Source organism: Lepidothrix coronata, unplaced genomic scaffold (genome assembly GCF_001604755.1).
Source record: "Lepidothrix coronata isolate B3197 unplaced genomic scaffold, Lepidothrix_coronata-1.0 Scaffold219, whole genome shotgun sequence".
Classification (NCBI taxonomy): Eukaryota; Metazoa; Chordata; class Aves; order Passeriformes; family Pipridae; genus Lepidothrix; species Lepidothrix coronata.
This window is the reverse complement of record NW_016690399.1, coordinates 423,848-446,031: the sequence shown is the minus strand read 5'-3', so window position 1 is coordinate 446,031 and position 22,184 is coordinate 423,848. Positions and strand designations below refer to the sequence as shown.

Below are 22,184 nucleotides of genomic sequence, written 5' to 3'. Positions count from 1 at the left end.
CCCCCCCCCCTCGTAGAACCGTCTGCCCCCCCTCAAGATGTAAAATGTGTCAGCACACGATCCACCGCCATTCTGGTAAGTTGGCGGCCGCCTCCGGCCGAGAGCCAGAACGGCGTCCTGGCTGGATACAGCGTCTACTATCGAGCGCTGGACTCGGAGGACACGGAGCTTAAGGAGGTGAATGATATCCCCCCAACCACCAGTCAGATCCTTCTGGAGTCCCTGGAGAAGTGGACGGAGTACCGCGTCACGGTGGTGGCTCACACGGAGGTGGGGCCGGGCCCGGAGAGCTCGCCGGTTATCGTCCGCACGGATGAAGATGGTAATTGAGCTTCTTCTGGTTTTTCCCCCGCCTCCTCAAGTCCCCTGGGGAATTTGTGGCCCTGGAGGGGGCTGTTCCCATGCCAGCAAGTCCCTTCCCATGGCTCAGGTCCCTTCCCATGGTTCAAGTCCCTTCCCATGGCTCAGGTCCCTTCTCGTGGCTCAAGTCCCTTCCCATGGCTNCCCTTCCCATGGCTCAGGTCCCTTCTCGTGGCTCAAGTCCCTTCCCATGGCTCAGGTCCCTTCTCATGGTTCAAGTCCCTTCCCGTGGCTCAGGTCCCTTCTCGTGGCTCCGGTCCCTTCCCGTGGTTCAGGTCCCTTCTCGTGGCTCCGGTCCCTTCCCGTGGTTCAAATCCCTTCTTACGCCTCCTGTGGTGTGAGACCAAAGCTGGAGGGGAATCACACCCAACCTCCGGTCCCCAGCGGGCCCATTACTTTGTGTTGGCACACCAGGCAGACCCAGAGGAGGTGTTAAAGTCCTTTGCCCCTGCAGGATGTAGCACTGGTGAAGCTGTTTGTGCCGTGGCAATAGATGGGTAGCTGGTGATGCCCCAGGGAGGTTGGGACCACTGGGGTGATGAACACAAAGCTGTGAGTTGCCCTTTGCTGCCATCTCCCCGAGCCCTCTGAGCACTGGGGTCTGGAGGGTTGTCCTGCCCTGCTTTAGGGTATTTCTCAGACTTCTGGGGGGCTTTTTTAACATCCAGCTGCACCACTGTCCCTGAAAAGATGCCCTTACTGAGCCAGGATCAGCTGAGGCAGCAAGGCACCAGAATCAGAGGAGACCACTGCTGCCAGAAACTGGTTTCATAGAATCATGGTATATCCTGAGTTGGAAGGGATCCACAAGGATCATCCAAGTCCAGCTCCTGGTCCTGCACAGCACAGCCCCAAGAATCCCACCCTGTGCTCCAGAGCACATGTTTTAAAATATTAAAGAGTTCTTCCCACACATTCCCTGTTACTGGCTCCTCCTTAAGTCAAAGTTTTGATTAGTAGTAGAAAGGAGGAATCTATTCAAGTTTCCAGAAACCTTCAGTAACAACAGGTCAGTGGCCCCACTCAGAGACTTGAATTTCCCTGGTATTTCTACAGTAAAATAAAAACAGGAAAAAGCAGGAATGTCTGCATGAAGGGAGAGGAGCACCCTCCCTGTGAGGGTAGGACCTCAGATAATATAGGTCAAGTAAATAACATAAGGAAATCTCAAACTTCTCAGGTGTTCTTCCTCTGTCCCAAATCAAAAGACTTTATAAAAAAGCATCAGGTTTGTCCTCAGTGTTGATCCTGTTTCTCTGAGCCTCTGCCCACACCCAACTGGACCCTCCCAAAGGAAGTGGGGTGTTCTTGCAGATTAAGCTCTCATACCCTGTGTTATAGTTGTTGTCACTATTATTATTGTTATTATTTCCAAAAAATCAGCCCAAATTCCAAGACATCTCTTGTTTGCTGTACTGAGATTCTGCAGTGGTTATAAGCCACCTGCCCTGCCTGAGAGACTTAGGGAGCTCCAAGGGCAAGTCCCCCTCCTGATCCTCTCCACCCTGACCTCCCACGGGCAGGACCACAGCTTTCCTGGCTTGTTAGAAACTGCCTTTGCTGTTGGAGTGGGATCTGGAACTGTATTGGTTCCTTCCATCTGAGCAAACTGGGCACAAATGAGCGTGTGGAAGGATGGCTGGATAATGAGGTGGACCTGTTCCCTCCAGACCTCCAAGCCATGCAGATTAGGTCCCCTAGAGCTTCTTCCCTGTTTCACTGGGTAGGACTGGTGATGGATGATGGGATATCTGATTGGTTGAGTCTCCTCCTCCTAGTTTGGTAGGTCTCCCCTTCTTAGTTTGGTAGGTCTCCTCCTCCTGGTTTGGTAGGTCTCCCCTTCCTACTTTGATAAGTCTCCCCCTCCTAGTTGGGTATGTCTCCCCTTCCTACTTTGGTAGGTCTCCTCCTCCTAGTTGGGTAGGTCTGCCCTTCCTAGTTGGGTAGGTTTCCTCCTCCTGGTTGGGTAGGTCTCCCCCTCCTAGTTTGGTGGGTCTCCCCTTCCTACTTCAGTAGGTCTCCCCCTCCTAGTTGGGTAGGTCTCCTCCTCCTGGTTTGGTAGGTCTCCCTTTTCTAGTTTGATGGGTCTCCCCATCCTACTTTGGTGGGTCTCCCCTTCCTAGTTGGGTAGGTTTCCCCTTCGTCTCTGGGCTGCAGATTCAGGCTGTGCATGTCCCGTAGGTGCAGTGACAGGCTCCAGCCAGGAATCCCTGAGTGACTGTTCCCCCTTCCTTCCCTTCCTCGCAGTGCCCAGTGCACCACCTCGGAAAGTGGAGGTGGAGGTCCTGAACTCAACTGCAATCCAAGTGTTCTGGCGCTCTCCAGTCCAGAACCGCCAGCACGGCCAGATCCGGGGATACCAGGTGCACTATGTCCGGATGGAGAACGGAGAGGCCCGGGGGCTGCCCCAGATCAAGGACATCATGCTGGCTGATGCCCAGGTAAGGACCCACCTGCTCCAATCTCCTCTGGAATCCTTGAGGGGGTGGGTGCTGCGGCTGCCGTGTCTCATCCCGAGCACCATAACTGGAGAAGGCAGATGAGAACCTGTGACAAGGTGTGTGTTGTCTCTCTGCAGTTCATTTGTGCTCCCAGGCAATAGTTACTTGGAAGAGTATGAACTGCTGTCCCAGCGCTGAACTAAATATCATCCATCCTCCCCATGTCTGGGAATTTTTTTAATTCAGGCAGAGGCCACAGTGGAATCTACTAATTTTTCCCACTCTACTTCTTCCTTCATGCTGGCCTGGTAACTTCTGACCTTGTGTGGCTGCTTGCTCAGGGACTCCTTCCTCATGCTGTGTCTCTGTCTTTCCCTTCTTTCCCCTCTTGTATTCTCACGTGCCAAACCTCTCTTGTTCTCTGCCCAGTGGGAAACAGATGACACTGCTGAATACGTAAGTAAACCAGTAAAAATCCTCTCCCATCCTGGTTCTGTCCCTTCCCTTCTCCCACTTCCTGTTGTGGTGTGATATTTTCCTTTTCCTTTATTTTTTTTTGCAGTGCCTGTGTGCCCATTTTAGAGCCTGTTGGTGGTGTTCCCATGCATTGTCCCCACCCTGTCACTATGATCTGTGACCCTCTGTGATCGTGTCGTTTGTCAGCACGCTGCAATCCCACAGGGTTTTCCCTTTGGCTCCCAAGGAAAGATGGATCTACTGCTGCTCCTCCATGGGGAAGCAGATGGGATCTTGAATTTGGGACTGCCTTGAACATGTCAGTATCCTAAAATGGTTTGGGTTGGAAGGGACCTTAAAGACCGTCTTGTTCCACTCCCTGCCATGGGCAGGGACACCTTCCACTAGACAAGGGTGCTCATGTGGGCTGGTCTGCAACACCTCTGTGTCTGGAAAAGATAGTTAGGCTGGGAAGCACTGGGAATTCATAATCCATGAGTCATGAGCTGTAAACAAACAGGGCATAAACAAACACTTTGTGCCCTGAAAGGGCCAAGATTCTTAAAAACTCATTGATACAAAGCACTGAATCACTATTGGTACTTTTACTTGTAAGTACCTTGAAATCAGCCTGGCTGTTTGGCATTTGCTATTTTTGCTAAAATGATAAATGTTTTCCATAATCTTGCAGCTACAAAGCAGCAGGAGAAAGCATTTCCTCCGTGGAATGACAGGGTCCTAAGATAACACACAACTAAACTGACTGTATTTGTGTCTCCTGGAGATTACCAAGTGCCCTACAGAAGTGAGGGGGCCTCTTATTTTTGTGATGGAGAAGCTGAGTCTCCTGAAAGGCAAAGCCCCTTGCCTAAAATCTTAATAAAACTCAGTGGCAGGTGTGAAAGCAGAACAAGTTCTTGACTTCCAGAAGACGGACCTGTCCCTGCATCCTGCAGCTTCCAGACCCATTGATCAAAATCCCACAGTTCTGAAGTTCTGCTGTTCCACTCCCCGCTCACCTTTGGGGAAATAGTTATTTTCAGGACTAACAAATTCTTCCCAAGTGCTGCCCTGAGATTTAATATCAAAAGCATGAAGGGGTGGTAGAGGAAAGCCATAAAAATGCACAGTATTCCCATCTCCCTCCTTTCCAAGGCCTTGGGGAAAACCCTGCTGCATGTGCTGTCATCCTGTTTGATTTAGCACGGGTGTTCCTTTTCCAACACAGCCCTTTGAAGGGCTGGGTCCCTCCTGGAGAAGGGCTGTTCTTCAGGCCAGTGTTCCAACAAAAGCTCCTGGGAGCCAGGTGTGGGAAGGCTGATAGAGGATGGGAAGGAGGGGGTGGGATTTAGGAGGGAGCTTTAGTGGGCGAGCTGAAAACGTTGTCTTGCACTTTACGTTCAAGCAATCCCTTTAATATTGTGAAGGCATTAAAAAATATCTCTGAGGAGAGAAGAGAGGGGGTAATGGTGAAAAAAAATGTAATCTCCCTGAAACCTCTGAGCCCTCCTCTGAGGCTGCACAGTGGAGAGGAAAGCTTTGAAGGGAGCGACGGCGTTTGGATGCTGAAGTGGTTTGTGTAGAAACAGGGAGTGTGTGAGAGGTAGATCTGGAGGAGAACGCCTTGAACAGGGCCCTGTAGAGCCAGGCTGTGTTCACAGAGGTGTGTGTGCCTCATCCTGTGGCTCTCACTCTCCTGCCAGTTCCCACAGCTCCAGTCGCCCCAGAGTGTCTCGTGCTTTCGGATTCAGTGTTTTCCTGCATGCTGGAAAAGGGCTGAGACTCCTGCAAGGAGGAGAGATCTGCCCGTGTGTGTGGACCCAAATACTGACAGGGTTTTCCTTTGGAATCTTGCAAACAGGAAATGGTCATTGCTGGGCTCCAGCCAGAGACTTCATATTCCATCACCGTCGCCGCCTACACCATGAAGGGAGATGGTGCTCGCAGCAAGCCCAAGGTGGTCACCACCAAGGGTGCAGGTGAGAGCCTTTTCCTGAACCACTGGGATTCACCCCTTTCCTAAAGCCAAGGTGCTCTTTTCTCCAGGCTCACCTTCTTTTCTCCCACTCCCTTCTTGAAGGACAGACTTGCAATAAGTGCCGTGCTGCCCCAAATTAATTCCAGCAAAGCACAAACCCCCTCATTCCTCACATGCAGCGCTCAGCAGATGTCACAGTTTTCTGCCCAGTGCTGCAGGAAGCCCAGGCACACCCAGAAATGCAACAGGGGATGAATTCATCACTTTCAGTCTCTTGTTCTGTAACTTCCAGTGCACCAGCAGTACAGAGACTCTGCCTGGTGTGACACTGGAGGGACTGTGTAGCTACGCTGGGGCCAGGAGAGGCAGAGCTCTGCTGTTGTGGTGGGGACTTGCAAAGATCTGAAGAGCAGCAGGAGACAGTGGTGGCTTGTCCTCCCACTCTTTTCTTCTGGCATCATGTCTGAATATACATCCCCTGTGCTCAGGACTAGCAGAGGGAGAAGCAGTGACAGTATTGACCTTTCCTGGCTCACATTTCGGGGACCTGGGCTCTGCCTGCACATACCCAGGTTCATCCCTCCTTTGACCTTCCTGGCACAGTCCCTGTCAGCCTCAGTACAGACACTGGTGCCAAGCCAGGATGGCAGGGCCTGAACAGAGGAATGACAAAGGGCAGGAGGGTGCCCCTTGCTCCCCCAAACAGCTGTGCAGCAGGCAGAAAGGACAGGTACACACATCAGCTGCCCTCGCAGCATCTGGGGGTTCTGCTCTCATGACTTAAACCCCTTCTCTGCTTTGCAAGCAGGGCTTTGTGCAGTGAAGGAAGACCTGGAGCTGTCCCTCACCCAGCCCATCTCTTGTTGGACTGCGGTTACCTTCTTTCATTCCATTTTGCTCATGCTCTTCCTTTTTTTCCTGCTTTCAAGTGAGGGCTTTCTCCCCTTTACACTTCTCTGTCTGTGACTTCCCAACCCTGATAATCTGTTTATTCACTTCTTAGTTCTGGAGCTGTTGTCTTCACCTTGCCCGTAGCAACTGCATAAACTGACATCATCCCTTGTTTCTGGGAGAACACTGCTGTGCCTCTGCAGGCATCTAAGGCCTCTGCCAGCACTGCAGAATTAAGCTGGAAACCTCTGTCCATGCTCCAGAGGCAGCTCAGACACTCAGCCCAGTGTGCAGGACAGAGAGCTCGGGAGCCCTTCCTGGAACACACAGGGCTGGAGCTGCCAGTGCCCTCCCTGTTCTTGCCTTTTCCCTGCCCTGACTCACATCCCCATCTCATTTCATGTCCTTGTTTAGACAAGTGGTGGGATTTCAGCCTTTCTCTCCCCTCCTGCCTCCCCTGCCCAGTTCAGAGACTGGTTCACAGGAGAGGGAGGTTGCTTTCCAGGACACAGCTCCTGCAGATGTCACCTTTGGTGCCAGCTCTCAGGCTCCTGTGCTCACCCCTTGCAGTGTCACTGTGCTGTGAGAAGCCTTTTGCTTCACTCACCCTCTTCTCCTTCCCCTCCAGCCATGCCCATGTTTCTCCTCACTAGTTCTCTGGTTCTCTCCTCTCCTTTCCTTCTTCCCAAAGCTCTCCAACCTTTCCATTTTCCTCTCTCAGAGCCTTTCTCTCTGCCTTGCTCCCTTGTCAGTCTCTCTTGTCACCCTCCCTCATCTCTCCCCATTAGGATTTGCAGTGCAGGGGATCTGTCACAGAGAGATGTTTTCTCCAGCACAGCAGCTATTACCCAAAACTCAATTTCCCCCAATCTGAAATAGCTATTTAAAAAAAAAAAATCTTCCAAATGGCTCTGTAACATTCTTACCTTCTTTGCAGTGTTGAGTCAATACACCTTCTGAGAGGAGAGATTTCTTTCTTTATCATTCAGGGCTGGGGGCTGAATTTAAATACAGTAATACATCCAATTTTCTCCTTTACTGTCCAAACCAATTGCAAAATAAAACACTTCCCCCCACTGCGCTTTCTTTTCACCTTCCTTCCAAACAATATTTGTTGTGCAGATGTAATACTTTCAAGCTCAGCTGATTATAGTAACATTTGTGATAAAAACTGAAACATAAAGGTAATGGCGTTGTTTTTCTCTTTAATGTGTTCCTTGGGCATTCCCAAGGGAGGAGGCTGCCTCTCCCAGCTCCTTCCCTAGTCATCCTTTGGCAGTTTGGAAGGAGTAAAGTATTTATTTTAGAGACAGACCTTCATCCTCGTGTTCAGGTGTCAGTGGAGGCATCAGGCAGAAGGGGTTCCCCAGTTTTTCCCTGTCAGGATCCTGCATCCTTCCCTGCTCCCTCTGTCAGCCACTCCAGCATTCCAACCCTCACCCCTCAGCTGGGCTTAAGCTGGAAGAGCAGGATGGGGTCTCTCCCAACTCCATTCTTCCTTCTCCTGCCCGACCAGGAGAAACACCAAGGCAGAGAGGAGGGAATTATGTCCCTAATAGTGGAGCTGAGTGTCAATGACGCGTGAGCTGCTGGAATTAATGCTCTGCTTTCTCCGCCTTCGGGAACCTCTGGGCCTGCACGTGTCATTTAACTGTGGCTGTGGGCTTGCTTGGCAGTCAGGCAGTGCCAGGGCTCATTAGGCAGAGACATGGCACTGCTGAGCTCCCCCAAATCCCCCCAAATGCGGAGGAGCTCCCTGACAGGTTAAGGAGGAGCTCGCTGGAAACACCCCAGCACTTGGAGGGCTTCTCACTTCCTCCAGAGGAGAAAAACCGCACGGAGGGAGCAGCAGCTCTCCCTGCCCTCTGCCTTGCACAGATTTTGGGCTCTGTTTCCACTCTCTGTGCTTCCTTCTGTACCCAACTGGGCAGTGAGCTGCCTGCCAGCCTCGCTGAGCTGGCCCTGTGCCTGCTGCTTGGGACCTGGGGCTGCCCAGACTTCCTTCCCCATCCTTCATTACTTCACCCTCAGCTGCTCTGGACTTCCCAGCCTGAGCCAATCTGTTCCCGTCTCTTTCTGCATGAGTTGGGCTGTGTAATGGAGAGAGAGAGAGAGGACAGGAGTTTGGGGACTCCAGGTTTGTTCTTCCCTGCTCTGGGAAGCAACTGGGGCAGGAGGCTGGGAGTCAGGACTCCTGAGTTTGTTCTTCCCAGCGGTGGGAGGGTGTGTGGTCCAGGGATACGGGAGGAGCTGTGCACATCTTTCTATCCTGAGCACAGGAGAGAAAATAAATCCAGAAATGTGTCAGTACCTCACAGCTGACATGTTGGCAGTGCTCCTCATTTCCTAAACTGGATAGACACCATCCACCTGCACAGGGTGGGTGAGAGCAGCTTGGGCTACACGGGAATACCCTACAGAGCCCAGCTGGAACACTGCCACTGGCTTCAGGACCCTGTTGCTGCAGCTGAAGAGTCTCTTCATCCCCTCTCCCCTTGTCCCACCTTTGGCTGAAGGTGTCTCTCTTCTCTCTCCTAGTCCCAGGAAAGCCCATCCTGTCTGTGCACCAGACAGAGGAGAACACTCTCCTGGTGAAATGGGAGCCTCCGTTGGACGCGGAAGGCCAGGTGTTGGGCTACCGGCTCCAGTTTGGCCGCAAGGACGTCGACCCTCTGGCCACCTTGGAGTTCTCGGCGCTGGAGGATAAGTACACGGCTCCCAGTATCCACAAGGGCGCCACGTACGTGTTCAAGCTGGCCGTGAAAAGCCGGGCTGGCTTCGGGGAGGAAGCTGTGCAGGAACTCACCACCCCCGAAGACATCCCCAAGGGTTACCCCCAAATCCTCGAGGCGAGCAACGTCACTGCCATGTCGGTGCAGTTCGGCTGGCTGCCCCCCGTGCTGGCCGAGCGCAACGGAGCCATCGTCAAATACACCGTGGCCTACCGGGAAGCCGGTTCTCCCGGCAACCTGCTGGAGAAAGACCTGCCCCCCTCCCCAGAGAACTCGTACACCCTCAACGGCCTCAAACCCAACACCGCCTATGATGTTAAAATCCGTGCTCACACCAGTAAAGGCCCCGGGCCCTACAGCCCGACCGTCCAGTATCGGACGTTCCAGCTGGATCAAGGTAGGACTTACCGGTTTCTCCTCCCTCTCTCCCCTTCTATCCGGGGCTGGTGCCGGGAGGCAAGAGAGCTGGAGAGGTCAGGCCAGGCTCAGCCAGGCTCGTGAGTAAATGCAAAGCATTGTGGTGTCACACTCAGTCCCTCCGCTCCTCTCTGCCTTGTGCCAGGTAAGTCCCTTTTACCACTTTCTTCTAAGTTAAGTCCGGACACCTTCTGTCACTGGCACCTGGAGGGGGGGGGCCAGTCGCTACACACAGGTGGGAAGAGCCTTTTCTTCAGCTTTTGCAAACAGCCAAAATTAAAGAGAAAACTAAAAAAAAAAAATAAAAAATAACAAAACCCACACTCAGACCGTGAGCTGGGATGGGTTTCCTCACCTGAGCATGCTCAGCCAGCCAGCACCTCGTTCCTGCAGCAGCCACCCAGGCCCAAAAGTGTGGGGGCAAAGCCACAGGCCCTCCCTGGGGTTAGGCAAGGGAACAGGGAGCACTGGGAGATGGACCTTGGCAAAACTCAAGCACAGCGTGGAGGAGGGAACAATCCCTTCCATTCCGGCAGCCGCAGCCAGACCCAGCCTGGCAGAGCCCTCTTCCAGCACCTGACATTCTCTTCCTTCTCTTTCCTGCTCTTCCTTCCCTCTGCTGCCTTTTCTTCTCCTTTCTCCCCTTCCTCCTCACTTTTTTCTCCGCAGTTTTACCCAAAAACTTCAAGGTGAAGATGGTGACAAAGACATCCGTCCTTTTGAGCTGGGAGTTCCCTGAGAACTACAACTCTCCTACCCCATACAAGGCAAGTGGAATTCAGGAGTCAGATCTGTGTTTCTTCCCAGTTTCCTGGAAATCTTGTCTGTTGGGTTGAATAAGAAGTTGTAAGAGGCAAGAATTCTGGATTCCTGCCTCAGATATGGGCAGGTAATGGTTGATCACTACCTCAGGGAAGTGGGCTGAAAATCAGGGCTGTTGGGTTGCATTCCCATCTCTGTTACCAAATCCTCGCTTCCCCAGACAAGTTACTATTCAGTCAGGAAGAATTTCCTCATGAAAAGGGTTGTTAAACTTTGGAAGAGGCTGCACAGGGAGGTTTGGAGTCCCCATCCCTGGAGGTGTCCAAGGAATGACCGGGCATGGCACTCAGTGCTCTGGGCTGGGTGACAAGGTGGGGATCAGTCACAGCTTGGACTCGATGATCCTGGAGGTCTTTTCCAACCTAAATAATAATTTTTCCATTTTCCATATTCATTTCTGGATAAAAACTGCTCTTCCCAAAGAAGTCTGAAGGCTTTGACCTGCATCTGCCTCGTGCAGTGGGCACAAGAGATCAAGAGCTCCCCACTCAAATGCTTCTGTTCTCTGGCACAGCTGAGTGCCCTGTGTTCCCTGCAAACCAAAGCAATGGGGAGGAAAGGGAAGGAATTTGGCTGTTTGAGCAGGCTCAGCCTTGCTCATGGGACAACCTCTTCCCCTCCCACAGATCCAGTACAACGGGCTGCACGTGGACGTGGACGGACGCACCACCAAGAAACTCATCACCCACCTGAGGCCCCGCACCTTCTACAACTTCGTGCTGATGAACCAGGGCAACAGCATGGGGGGGCTGCAGCAGAACGTTGCTGCCTGGACTGCTGCTGACATGTTGTCCAAGAAGCCAGAGGTGACCCACAAGCCTGATGCCGATGGCAACGTGGTGGTGATTCTCCCTGACGTGAAGAGCTCCGTGCCTGTCCAGTAGGTCCCTGTTAAACTGCTGGTTGGGGGGGGTGCTCAGTTCAGGTTTGGGGGTTCAGCCCTGATGGCTGGAGGCCACAGTACAAACCCACGAGTGTTCCCTCCATTTTCAGCCTTTTCCTGACTCTTGCCTTTTGGAGGTGCTTCCCAGAGCTAACAGAGAAAGCCAAAGAAATGCAAAAGGAATACATAAGGGAGACATGGGGTGGCCACTGATTCCAGCTCCTTCCAGGAATAACAATTCTGCTAAATTAAAAATAAGGGGCTTGCTGGGTTGAGCCAGTTTGGGCAAACCTACATCAGTGTGTGCACTCTCTTCTTCTGTGGCTTGGGGAAGGAGATTAATTCCTTCTGTTCCTTCTATTTCTTCTGATTATTCCCAACTCTTAGGGCTTTCTACATTGTGGTGGTGCCTCTGAGGAAGTCCCGGGGAGGACAGTTCCTCAACCCCTTGGGCAGCCCTGAGGAGATGGACCTGGAGGAGGTGAGTGTGGGTGAAACTGGAGCCAGCTGTGGGGAGAGAGCAAGCATCTGTAAGGGGTGGGATGGTGAGCTGAGAGCTGGGAAGGGACCTTTGGGGTTCCTCTTCCCCACATTCAGAGTAGCCAAGGTGTGGGCAGTCTGGGAGGGATGGATTGGCTCTCCTTGCCACTCCCTTCTTGGGGTTCAGAGCATTCCTTTGCCTCCTGCAGCTGGTTCAGGACATTGCCAGGCTCCGGCGCCGCAGCCTCCGTCACTCCCGACAGCTGGACTTCCCCAAGCCCTACATCGCTGCCCGGTTCCGCTCCCTGCCCTCCCACTTCATCCTGGGGGACATGAAACACTACGACAACTTTGAGAACAGAGCCCTGGAGCCGGGGCAGAAATATGTCATCTTCATCCTGGCAGTGCTGCAGGAACCTGAGGCCGTAAGTTGTCCCGCTCTGCTCTGCACTGGTGAGGCCTCACCCTGAGTATTGTGGCAGTTTTGGTCACCATAATATAAGAAAGATATAACCTCTTAGAGAGTGTCCAAAGGAGGCAACGAGGATGGGGAAGGGCCTTGATTTGAAGCCGTGTGAGGACACTGAGGGCACTTGGTGTGTTCAGCTGGAGAAGAGGAGACTGAGGGGAGACCTCACTACAGTTCCAACTTCCTGGGCAGGGGCAGAGGAGGGGCAGGCACTGATCTCTGCTCTGTGGGGACCAGGGACAGGACCCAGGGAATGGCCTGGAGTTGTGTCAGGGCAGGGTTATGTTGGATCTCAGGAAAAGGTTCTTCCCCCAGAGGGTGGTTGGGCACTGACCAGGCTCCCCAGGGCAGTGGGCACAGCACCAAGGCTGCCAGAGCTCAAGGAGTGCTTGGATGATCCTCTGGGGCACAGGGTGTGACTCTTGGGGATGGTCCTGTGCAGGGCTGAGGGTTGGAGTTGATGATCCTTGTGGGTCCCTTCCAACTCAGCGTATTCTGGGATTCTGTGAAGTGCTGCCTGCTTTCCCCTGCCCTCTCCAGATCCTTGTGCCCCTCATCCCCATCATGGACCAGAGGCAGCAGCTGCTCCCATGGGAGCTGCCAGCAGCCCTGCTGCCCTCCTGGCATTCCCCAGAACTTTCTCCCAGCAGATCCTTCAGGTTTTTTATTTTGTAAAGACCTTCCACTCCAGCTGTGAAGCTTTTGGATGTGGCTCTTGGAACTGTTGGTGCTTGTGCTTGTGGCTGCATTACACAAACGTGCTCTTCCAAGCAGCCAGGCCAATGGCACAGGCAGCTCTGATTTTCCCAGTCTTCCTGGGCAGGACTTGTATACTTTGTGGCTACAAATTGGAGTCCAGAATGTGGAGGAACACTGAACTGTCCCCTCAGGACTTACACTCGAGTTCAGAGAGCCCTGGGTCAGACCCCTTTTCCTTTAAAGGCTGTCCTTTAATTCCTCAGAACAATGACCCCAAACATCCCGCTCTGGGAGCACATCACACCCCCTGGTCATTGCTAAATTTCCCACCACACACAAAGGGGAGGTTTTATTTTTTTATGGAAAACTACATGTGCTCTCTACCACTGCAACATTGCTGCTGCTTTCACTGGGGCTGTGTTTGGCTTTATGAAAACAACTGTTTTAATATTTACCTGCCTCCTCCCTCCTGCACAATGGGAAACAGCCTAATGCTCTGTTGTTCTTAAATCCCCCTGTGGAATTGTAGCAGGGAGCTATTGGAAATTAAGGGTTTTCAGAGGGTTTTTTCCCCAATAAATATTTGGTTGTGTACTTGATATTAAAGGCTTAGGCTGACACGCTTCTGAATGGGTTTCTCAATCGGATTACTGCAGCTTGTGGTAATTTCTGCTTTAGAACAAGGTGCTGCAGACTCTCTCACAGCAGCCTGGATCCAGAGCAGTTCCCAAGTATGGAGCAGTATTTCAGTCTGCTCAGGGCTGATGGAGTTCAAGGACTCAGAGCCACTGTTCTTGTCCTGTCCCTGGCTCCTCTCCCAAACCAGCCATGCCAGTTCTCCTCTGTGCAGTTTGGTTTCTGGAGTTTCTCTGTAAGGTGGGAATGCATCCTCCCTGGAATGGGGAGATTGTAGTGCTCTTGAGAACAAGCAATGTCCTTTAGTCAGGATTCTGATTCCTCTGATTCTCCTCAAGAGCCCAGTTCACTGCAGAGGGAACAGAACATACTGCATTTTATGAATTTGTATTTAATTGTGGGGGGTGGTTTTTTTCAGTCACCGGACCAAGTGTTAATTCTTGTTTTAATCCCTTCTCGCTCTGTAATCCCATCTGACTGTCAAAATCCAGATGGTTACATGAGAGCTTGGAAAAAGTTTTTGGTTTTTTGTGGCAATGGCAAGGGCCCAGAGATGTGGTGAAACAGAGGCACAGCCAACTGGTTCTCTGAAAGCACCTTCCTGGCTGCAGCATGAGGGGAGCCACAGGCCCAAGGCAGGCTAGAGTTCACATGAGTGTGATCCTTCAGTGTTCTGTGTCACCTGGAGCACTGTAGGAGGAAGATACCCTGTCCTATGGTTCTTCCCCCTGAGGGACACTGGAACAAGCTCCCCAGGGCAGTGGCCACGGCCCCCAGGCTGCCAGAGCTCAAGGAATGTTTGGACAATGCTCTGAGGGACAGGGTGGGATTGTTGGGGTGTCTGTGCAGGGCCTGGAATTGGATTGATGATCCTTGGGGGTCCCTTCTAGCTCAGGATATTCCATGATATGGATGCTCACAGAGAATGGCCTTTTCCCTGTTATTATTTGGTTTATTTTTGCAGAGAGCTCACATCCTCTCTAGCAATTCCTCCTGTGGAATTCTGTGTGCTTGCCTGCTGTTCTCAGCCCCCATTCCACCTCTGAGCTGTGCTCCACCACCTTTCCCTGTCTTCCAGACCTTTGCTGCGAGTCCCTTCTCCGACCCCATCCAGCTGGACAACCCTGACCCGCAGCCCATCATCGATGGAGAGGAGGGGCTGATCTGGGTCATCGGGCCTGTGCTGGCCGTGGTCTTCATCATCTGCATCGTCATCGCCATCCTGCTCTACAAAAAGTAAGAGCTGCTCATTGCCCAGATCCCAGACCCTGCTGAGTGTCCCCAGCCCTGGTCCCTGAAGGGAATGTCCTCCCTGGTCCTGCTGTGGTCAGCTGAGGGAAATCCTTCCACTGGAGAGAGGAGCCCTGAGGCACAGTGGAATGGAGGGTGTGCCTGGCACAGGAGGATTTAGCAGTGGGTTGCAGGGACTTGCTGCTTCAGAATCTGCCTTGTGGCACTCTCAGGAAAGCTGTGCTTGTCTCACAGACACGTGTGCAATGAGTGTGTCAGGACTTTTGCCTGCCTCCTCCAGAATTGCTGCTCACAGCCTCAGGCCCCCTGTTCTCTGTGTGTGGGCACAGTGAGGGGGATGCAGAGAAGGCATCTTTGACCTGTGGCTCAGCAGAGACCTCCCCTCCTCTCGAACTGGTTTTGTGCTGGAATTGGGAGACAAGAGCAGGGTGTGAGTCTGCGGGAGAGAGGAGGGAACAACCCCTGGAAGTGTCTCCCTTTTCCTTGGCTTTCTGAGCAGCTCGTGGTGTGTGGATGAGAACTGGAGGTCCCTTGAACACACACAGGCCTCACTGTGCACTAGAAGGGGACAGGAAGGGAAGGAGAAGCTGAACAAAATAAATGATGGCAGCAGTGGCCAACACAAGGAAGTCCTTAGCTGGGACATCTCATACCCAGAGTGGAGGGAGCTCTCCTAACCCAGCTCCATCTTTGATCTGCACAGGTGTGTTCACTTATGCACGTGGGTGTGTCCTCTGCCTCCCAGCAGGTGTGAAGCTGCTCTGGGCTCAGGGACTCAGGAGACACCTTGTTGGTGCCCATTAGCTCTGATCTAATTGGGTGATCTTTACTGGGCCCACCTTCCCACCTGTGCTGCCAGGGTTAGAGCTGAGCAAATGCTTCCCCTTTTCCTCTGCAAGTCCTTTCTAACCTGAACATTTGTCTTGTCTTGTCTTCTCTCCACTTACTGCTTTCCTGGACAGCAAGCCAGACAGGTAAGAGCACCAGATTTGCCATTTATTCAGGTTCTTTCTTGCTGTGTGTTAAGCAGTGTTTGCTGTCTGTGGTGATGGGGCTTTTTTGGTGCAATTCCTACCCTTAGATCTGTTCCTACAGAAAGCATGTGTCAGGCTAGCATGGGACTGTGCTTGAATTGGGGCAGAAAAAGGAAAGCAAGCCCAGCTTTCTCCTGCTTGTCCATTGCTAAATGTAACGGCCCTTTCTCAGGCTGAGCAGCAGGGACAGTAAACGGCTCATAAAGTGGTGGGTTAATGGAGCAGAGAAACACTCATTTGTGTGGCAGTCAGAGGTGAAAGTGGGTTTTCTCCGTGTCTGGCTGCTCCATGCAGGCTGTCCCTGAGCTACTGGAACTCGAACTGGAAGCAGAATCTCACCAGCTGAGCTGTCCTCACCCCACTGCAGAAGCTGTTCTTGCCCTCTCAGCCAAGGGCTTCTAACAGAGTCTGTTTATGACTGCAGAAATGAGACTTATTTCCAACCATTTCCAAGACTGGGAGAGCTTTCATTGGAGGTGACTGAGGGGTTCAGTCCATGAACTATTTACAGCAGTTTGAGAACTGCGGCAAAAATAAACTGCTCCCGAACTGCAAAGTGGTGTCATTCCAAAATGCTGCCCCATGCAGTGCTGGCAGGGCTCATGCCACTTCTTCTGGCTGTTAATGACATCAAGAGACAGCTAAAAATGTCCTGAATATCTTCCCCTCTGCCTAAGCAGTTGCCACTACTGCTGCAGGCAGATTACTGGAGGCTTCTGTGCACCCTAAGCAGGAGAGGTGAGAGCTCCACAGCCACCTTACTGAAGGGGCTGGGACCACATTCCCAAGCCTCAGGGTGTGGGTCCATGTTCTCTGCTCGCTGGAGAAGTTCTGCTCCCACAGTTCATAACTGTTCCCTTGCCAGAGGTTATCACATCTTTAGATCAGCACTGGGCTTTTGCTTCCAAATTCTTTTCAAGGAGAACGAGCCAGGTCAGCAAAGACTTTTCAACTGCCTCAGCTAACCTAACCCATTTCAGTACAATATATTAGGAAGCACTTCCATGTGGAGCTCAGCTGGCAGGTTGGAGCAGGCTTTGGGTTCTGGCAAGGAGGTGAGGTGGATCTCAGCAGGCACAGCTGTGCTGGGAGAGGATGTGTCTGCACTGTTGAACCCAGATTTTTAGGGTTCTGCAGTTCAAAAACGATTGAAAACTGCTGCTCTGACTTCTCTGTCTGCAGCAAGGCAGCTCTGAGAGCTCCTAAAGCAGCCAACAGCAATATCAGTGCTTTGTGTCCAAGGTCACGGCCAGGAGATTCTGTACTTTTCCAAATGATTCTGTTGGCTCTGGTTCTTTCAGGCTGGAAATGGCTTGGCCAGAATTGGAAGGGTTTTGCTTGCAGAGCTCTGCAGTGTTCAGTGGAGGCTGGTCTGGGCAGGCAGGTGTGAGTTCACAGCTGCCTGTCTGTGCTGTGAGAAGAGGGGAACTTCCAAACTTGCCTGAAAGCTGCTGAGGGGCTGCTGGGCTGTTGTAAACCCCTCAAACGCAGCGCTGACAAACCTTCCAAACCTCATCCCTTTTCTGATGCAATTCATACACTTTTACCCTTGGCTGCACCTTTGATTTTCGGCGGGAGCTTTGCTCAGGTCTGAACATCAGTAGCTGAGAAAACTCCAGGGGACCACGAGGCCCATGAGCTAAGCTGCTTTGTCTTTCTGTTCTTTCTCCGTTTCTTTTCTTTTCTTTTGTTTTGTTTTGTTCCAAAGCAAACGGAAAGATTCAGAGCCCCGGACGAAATGCCTCCTGAACAACGCTGAAATCGCCCCCCACCACCCCAAGGACCCCGTGGAGATGAGGCGCATCAACTTCCAGACTCCAGGTAACCCTGGGCTGCTAACCAGCCTTTCCCACTGGGAAGGCAGGAATGGAGCACCTGCCCCTTCCTTAACCCCTTCCTGCCTGGCTGCTGCAGCACTGCCTGGAGACCCAGTGCTACCCTGGGGTGCAGCCAAGGGACCCCGAGCCTTGTCTGTGCTGAGTGGGATTGCTGAGAGACACCTTTGCTGGGAGCCTCAAGGACCTTGCACAGGCTCTTCCCAGTGCTGGCAAGGCGGGAAGAGGGGTTTTCCTGGATTCCCAGGTGAATTGGTGCATTCTGGGCTGAGGACACAGCTGCAGGAGCTGTGGCTGTGCCAGACGTGCCAGAGCACCCTGTGCTTCACCCTGGGAGCTCCCGGGGTGGTGAGGTGGAGCACTGCAGGCTGCCCAGCACCCAGAGCTCCAGCCACATCTGGAACTGGTGCTTTCTGGTGCCAGGCCTGCCCGTGGGCTGTGCAGGGGGAAAGGGGAAAGGTGGCTGGTTGCTTGGCGCAGACGGGGCAGCGCCTCCTTGCTTGGTGCAGACGCTGTCGTGGAATCCCAGAATGGTTTGGGTTGGGGAGGGACCTTAAAGTTCATCCAGTTCCACTCCCCTGCTGTGGACAGGGACACCTTCCACTAGACCAGGTTGCTCCAAGTCCTGTCCAGCTTGGCCTTGGACAATGGATGGAGCAGCCACAGCAGCTCAGGACAGCCTGTCCTGGGAGTGGCTGTGGGGCGAGTGGATAACAGCACTGAATTCCTTGGCAGGGAGGTTCCCTGCACCCTCCTTCCCACACACACGTGTCCCCATGTCCATGCATGTCCCAGCTGCCTGCATGGCACCTCTGCAAAGCCACCACTGACACGGCCCAGGCACAGCCTCACGCAGATGGACACTGGGCGAGCCAACCAGCGCCTGCCCACACCTCTGCCTCCGAGTTCCTGGTGCTTGAGGATTTGGAAGGGAGTTTATTGTGCTTTTTGGGGGCTGGCTGTTGTTTTCAGTTCGTTTGTATTTTTATTTTGCTGGTTTGTGCTCGTTAATAATGTTTCTGTAGCTCCTGTTTGCCCTTCCCATCCCAGTCCTGTCCTTAGCGTTGTCCGAGTTTCCTTAGGGTGAGGTTGGCAGTAGGTACCCAGGGGGCAGGGATCTATGGAACAGCACTGAGCTGAGGGGTTCACATCAAAATGAGTTAGGAAGAACCCACTGGGATCAGCCCAAGCTTAGGAATGTTGCTCAGTGGGTTCAGTGCAGCCTGCAGGGACTGAGTGCAAAGCAGTTCAGCACAGGTAGGTCCCTAAATCAGCTCTTAGTGCTGCTCTTGCAGTGGAATCTGAAGGTGTCTGAGTGTCCCCAGCTGCAGCCCAGCAGCAGTTTGCACTTGTCTGGGCACAACGTTATCCTGGGTGCACACAGGAGCTCCCTTTGGGAGCATTCCATGGGCTTCTGGGTGCTCCAGGTGGAGGTGGGGGACCCAGGAGAAAGAGCTGCACTCCCCCAGGTGAAAAAACCCATGCTGAAGCAAAAATAAAAAGAAAAGTTTGTGGTCTTGCTTGGTCTTGGTGCCAAGAAGCAGCTGGAGGTGCTGGTTCATGTGTTTCCCTGACTGAGAATTCCCCCCTGTCCCACAGGACAGCAGAGTCAGCTCAGGGTGCTTCCATCAGGTACTGGGATTGATGCATGAGTGAGCCAGTCTTCTGTTGACCCCACTGGTTTGGTCATGCTGTGCCTCTGAATTCTGGGTCTGAGAGGCTTGTGAAAGGGAGCTGAGACATGCAAACCTGCATTAGGGCTCTGCAGATCCCAAAGGCACTGCCTGTGTCCAGTTTGGCTGTAGGAAGATGCTGCCATTTCCTTTCCAAGTTTATCTGGCCATGGGGTTGACCTGGCTGGTTGGTTTATTCTGCCCTGTAATTTGTAAAGCAGTCAAATGTTTTAAAGGATTTGGGAGAGCTGATCACCTGCCTCCCACAGAACTTTGCAAACCGTTGGGTGAAAATGGAAATGGGTGGAAAAATCATCTTGGAGTGTGTTGGTGGTGATGGAGAGACGGTGGTGCAGTTTGCAGGGGAAGACTCCACAGGTGCTGTCTGAATTAAAGGCCTTTAAATTCAATATATTGTGGTTCAGAAGGGGCTTGTAGGCTCTTCTGCAGCCAGGTGACCCCAGGTAGAACCTCCATTGTGCCCCCAGCAGTGAAACAGGGGGGACCTGGGAATGGGAACGTGCAGCTCAGAGAGGGGAAATCATAGCACCTCTTAGATATCCTGTCCTAGCCTAATCAGCACAAGGAATACCTTTCTTTTCCTCTTTAGATTTATGTTGGTTTTTGGTTTTTTTTTAATTAGCATGAAATTTTTACAAAAGTGTATCTTTTATTTATTTATTTTTTACTGTTTTCTGCAGATTCTGGTCTGAGCAGCCCTCTCAGTGACCCTGAGTTTGACTTGGAAAGTTAGTTCCTGTGTGTTTTTGTTCCTGTTGGTTTCATTTTTCCCCCCTCTCCCATTATTATTTTCTCTTCTGTCGCTTTCCTTTCCGATTCTCGTTCCGTTCCTGTTACTATATTTTGATTTTTTTTTTTGCCGAATTCTCCGTGTCCCTGCCGTGTTTGCCCATCTCATCCCTTTTCTGTGCCATCTGTTTGTCTGAACTGCGCTTCCAGTTTTACAGTATCCCAGACCAGGCCTCTGGCAGGACAAGGGGAGCAGCAGGAGATCAGAGCCCGTGGCAGCACCACTGTCCGAGCTCCGGTGTCTCTCTGCTGTCCCGGGAGAAGGACTTGGCTCCCCAGGCTGCCTTTACCCCCTTGTGGAAGATGTTTCATTGCTGAAGCCCTGCTCCATGTCCCTTGTTCTCGTTCCTGGGCACACTGTGAGTGTGGGGTGTGTGTGTGCTTTGCTGTTTGTAACGCAGGCAAAGAGAAACGGGAGCCACAGCTGACGGTCCCTCCCTCTGGAAAGAGCCACACAGGCACCTTCTCGTGTCAGACGAGGAAAAAAGGGCCGTTTCCCATCTGTGGCAGGTGTCTGTTCCTTGGCACTGACTTGTTCCAGGAGCACAAAGAGCAGAGGCCACTCCACGGGCCTCCACCCCCCTGGTTTCACACGGAGTGCCATCCAGCCACGGTGACTTTGTGGGATAAACGGGCTCTGGCCCGTGGAACAGATGTTAGGGTGACGTTTCTGGCTGGTGCACAAAGAATCAAGTCTTTTGTGATAAGATTAGAGAGATTCAAGTGATTGAAATGTTAGATGAGACTGGCTCAGAAAGACTTCATCCCATTAGGAGCCAAGATCCCAGCCTTGCTGGGTGGTTTGGGCCGGATTTTTTTTAGGGCTTTTTTTTAAATACCGGGCAGGGAAGTAGATGTGAGGTTTCAGCTGGAGAGTCACAGATGCTGCTTTTGCTCAGAGATGTGAGAGCTGGGATGTTTTCCTCAATAATTCAGTCCAAATACTGGTCTCTGGTATGGAATACTCCTGTCACTATTGTCCCAGTTTGCTGCCACCCTCCTCTCAACCCCATTATTGTAACAGGGGGGTTGTGTGTGTTTTCCTGGCTCCCACTGCCACCCTGGCTGAGTTCCCTGCAGTAGCCCAGAGGCCACTGAGCAGAGGAACCTGAGAGCCATTTCCCTTCATACCTTAAAATGAGTTATTAAATTAAAGCAAAGAGCAGCTGCTCAGCTGACACAGCAGCAGGGCTGGTGCCACTGGAAGTGCTCCTGCCTCATTTAATGCCAAACTCCTGGATCTTAATGGAGCCCCCATGCACTTGGCATTTTGACCAGGGAAGTGTTTATCGCTGTAGAGGTTTCTGGTCTCCTTTTATTCTAAAAAGCCCTAGAAATCAATCCCACAAGGAGATTCTGTCCTTAACAGCAGCAAAACAAGGCAAGTTCCCATGTGCTCCCAGCCAGTGCCAGTGCACAGGGGGTTGGAGGGGAAGCAGGATGTTCCCCAGCAAAGGGCAGGATTGATTTCCAGGAGCTGGTCACACTGAAGATTTTTTTTTTCTGGAGCTTTTATGAAGGAAACTTGTGAAATTCCTTCAAGAGGAATGTGACTGCTCATTCCAGATTGGCACAGTGGGCCTTTCCCATGCAGGCCTCTGGCTCAGAGGGAATAACACATGTTGCTCCAGGACTCCTGAGCCAAGGAGAGTCTGAGGTTTTTTCTTGCTCATTATTACTGGGGCTTCTGAGCATTTATTTTTTCCTTTTAACCTCTGTGTCCATTACTTGGGACTTCATGCTGTGTTTCTCAGCACATAATCTCTGGCTTTTTGGAGTCAGGAGGTGGCAGCTGGGCTGGGAGCTGCCTGGGGGAAGGAGTCAGTGACTCCCAGGGGTCTGGAAAAAGCTGATTGAGGTGCCAGGAGTTGCTCTGGGTAGGGTTTGGCTTTACCCTGAGGCTCCAGCTCAAGGTGTGTTCATTGCCCTCCTCAGCCCTCACTTCCAGGGGCAGAAGGACTGACCCTGAGGGAAGTGTTGATGGTGTTAAACTGGTTTGATGGTCTCTGATCTGGAGCAGCTCAGCCAGGTTGGCCTTCCAGTCCCACACAGACGTAGAGAGGACCAGCTCCTCCCAACTCCCCCAGTCCACATCGGTGCTGTGGTACTGGGATGGACTGGACAGCAGCCTCCCTCCATCCAGGTGGAGAAATCCTTCTCCAGGTGCAGTGGGACAGCACAGCAAGAGATGAACTGAGAGCTTTTCCTCCGGGAGAAACTTCCTGCCCTGACCCCCAGCAGACTAAAATGGAGCCAGTGCAGCCTCCAGAGCACTTTGGGTTATTTTTGTGAGCTGTTTTGGTCTATTTTCAGCCAG

At 52.3% G+C, this 22,184-nt stretch overlaps 1 protein-coding gene across 15 annotated transcripts in view; it reads left to right on the top strand.

Moving 5' to 3' along the window:
• PTPRS (protein tyrosine phosphatase, receptor type S) overlaps window positions 1–22,184 on the top strand; it is a 163,966-nt gene that overhangs the window by 123,300 nt on the left and 18,482 nt on the right. For 4 of the 15 annotated variants that reach the window (XM_017833637.1, XM_017833635.1, XM_017833633.1 and 1 more), the window contains 13 exons: window positions 17–322; window positions 2,608–2,801; window positions 3,231–3,257; window positions 5,119–5,236; window positions 8,665–9,255; window positions 9,945–10,042; window positions 10,724–10,977; window positions 11,368–11,461; window positions 11,670–11,885; window positions 14,343–14,500; window positions 15,478–15,489; window positions 17,258–17,370; window positions 19,759–19,806. In XM_017833637.1, coding sequence (XP_017689126.1) covers window positions 17–322; window positions 2,608–2,801; window positions 3,231–3,257; window positions 5,119–5,236; window positions 8,665–9,255; window positions 9,945–10,042; window positions 10,724–10,977; window positions 11,368–11,461; window positions 11,670–11,885; window positions 14,343–14,500; window positions 15,478–15,489; window positions 17,258–17,370; window positions 19,759–19,806 — 2,229 coding nt within the window. The remainder of the gene's footprint in view (window positions 1–16; window positions 323–2,607; window positions 2,802–3,230; window positions 3,258–5,118; window positions 5,237–8,664; window positions 9,256–9,944; window positions 10,043–10,723; window positions 10,978–11,367; window positions 11,462–11,669; window positions 11,886–14,342; window positions 14,501–15,477; window positions 15,490–17,257; window positions 17,371–19,758; window positions 19,807–22,184) is intronic. The other 11 variants (XM_017833647.1, XM_017833646.1, XM_017833645.1 and 8 more) reach the window with 9 other exon arrangements.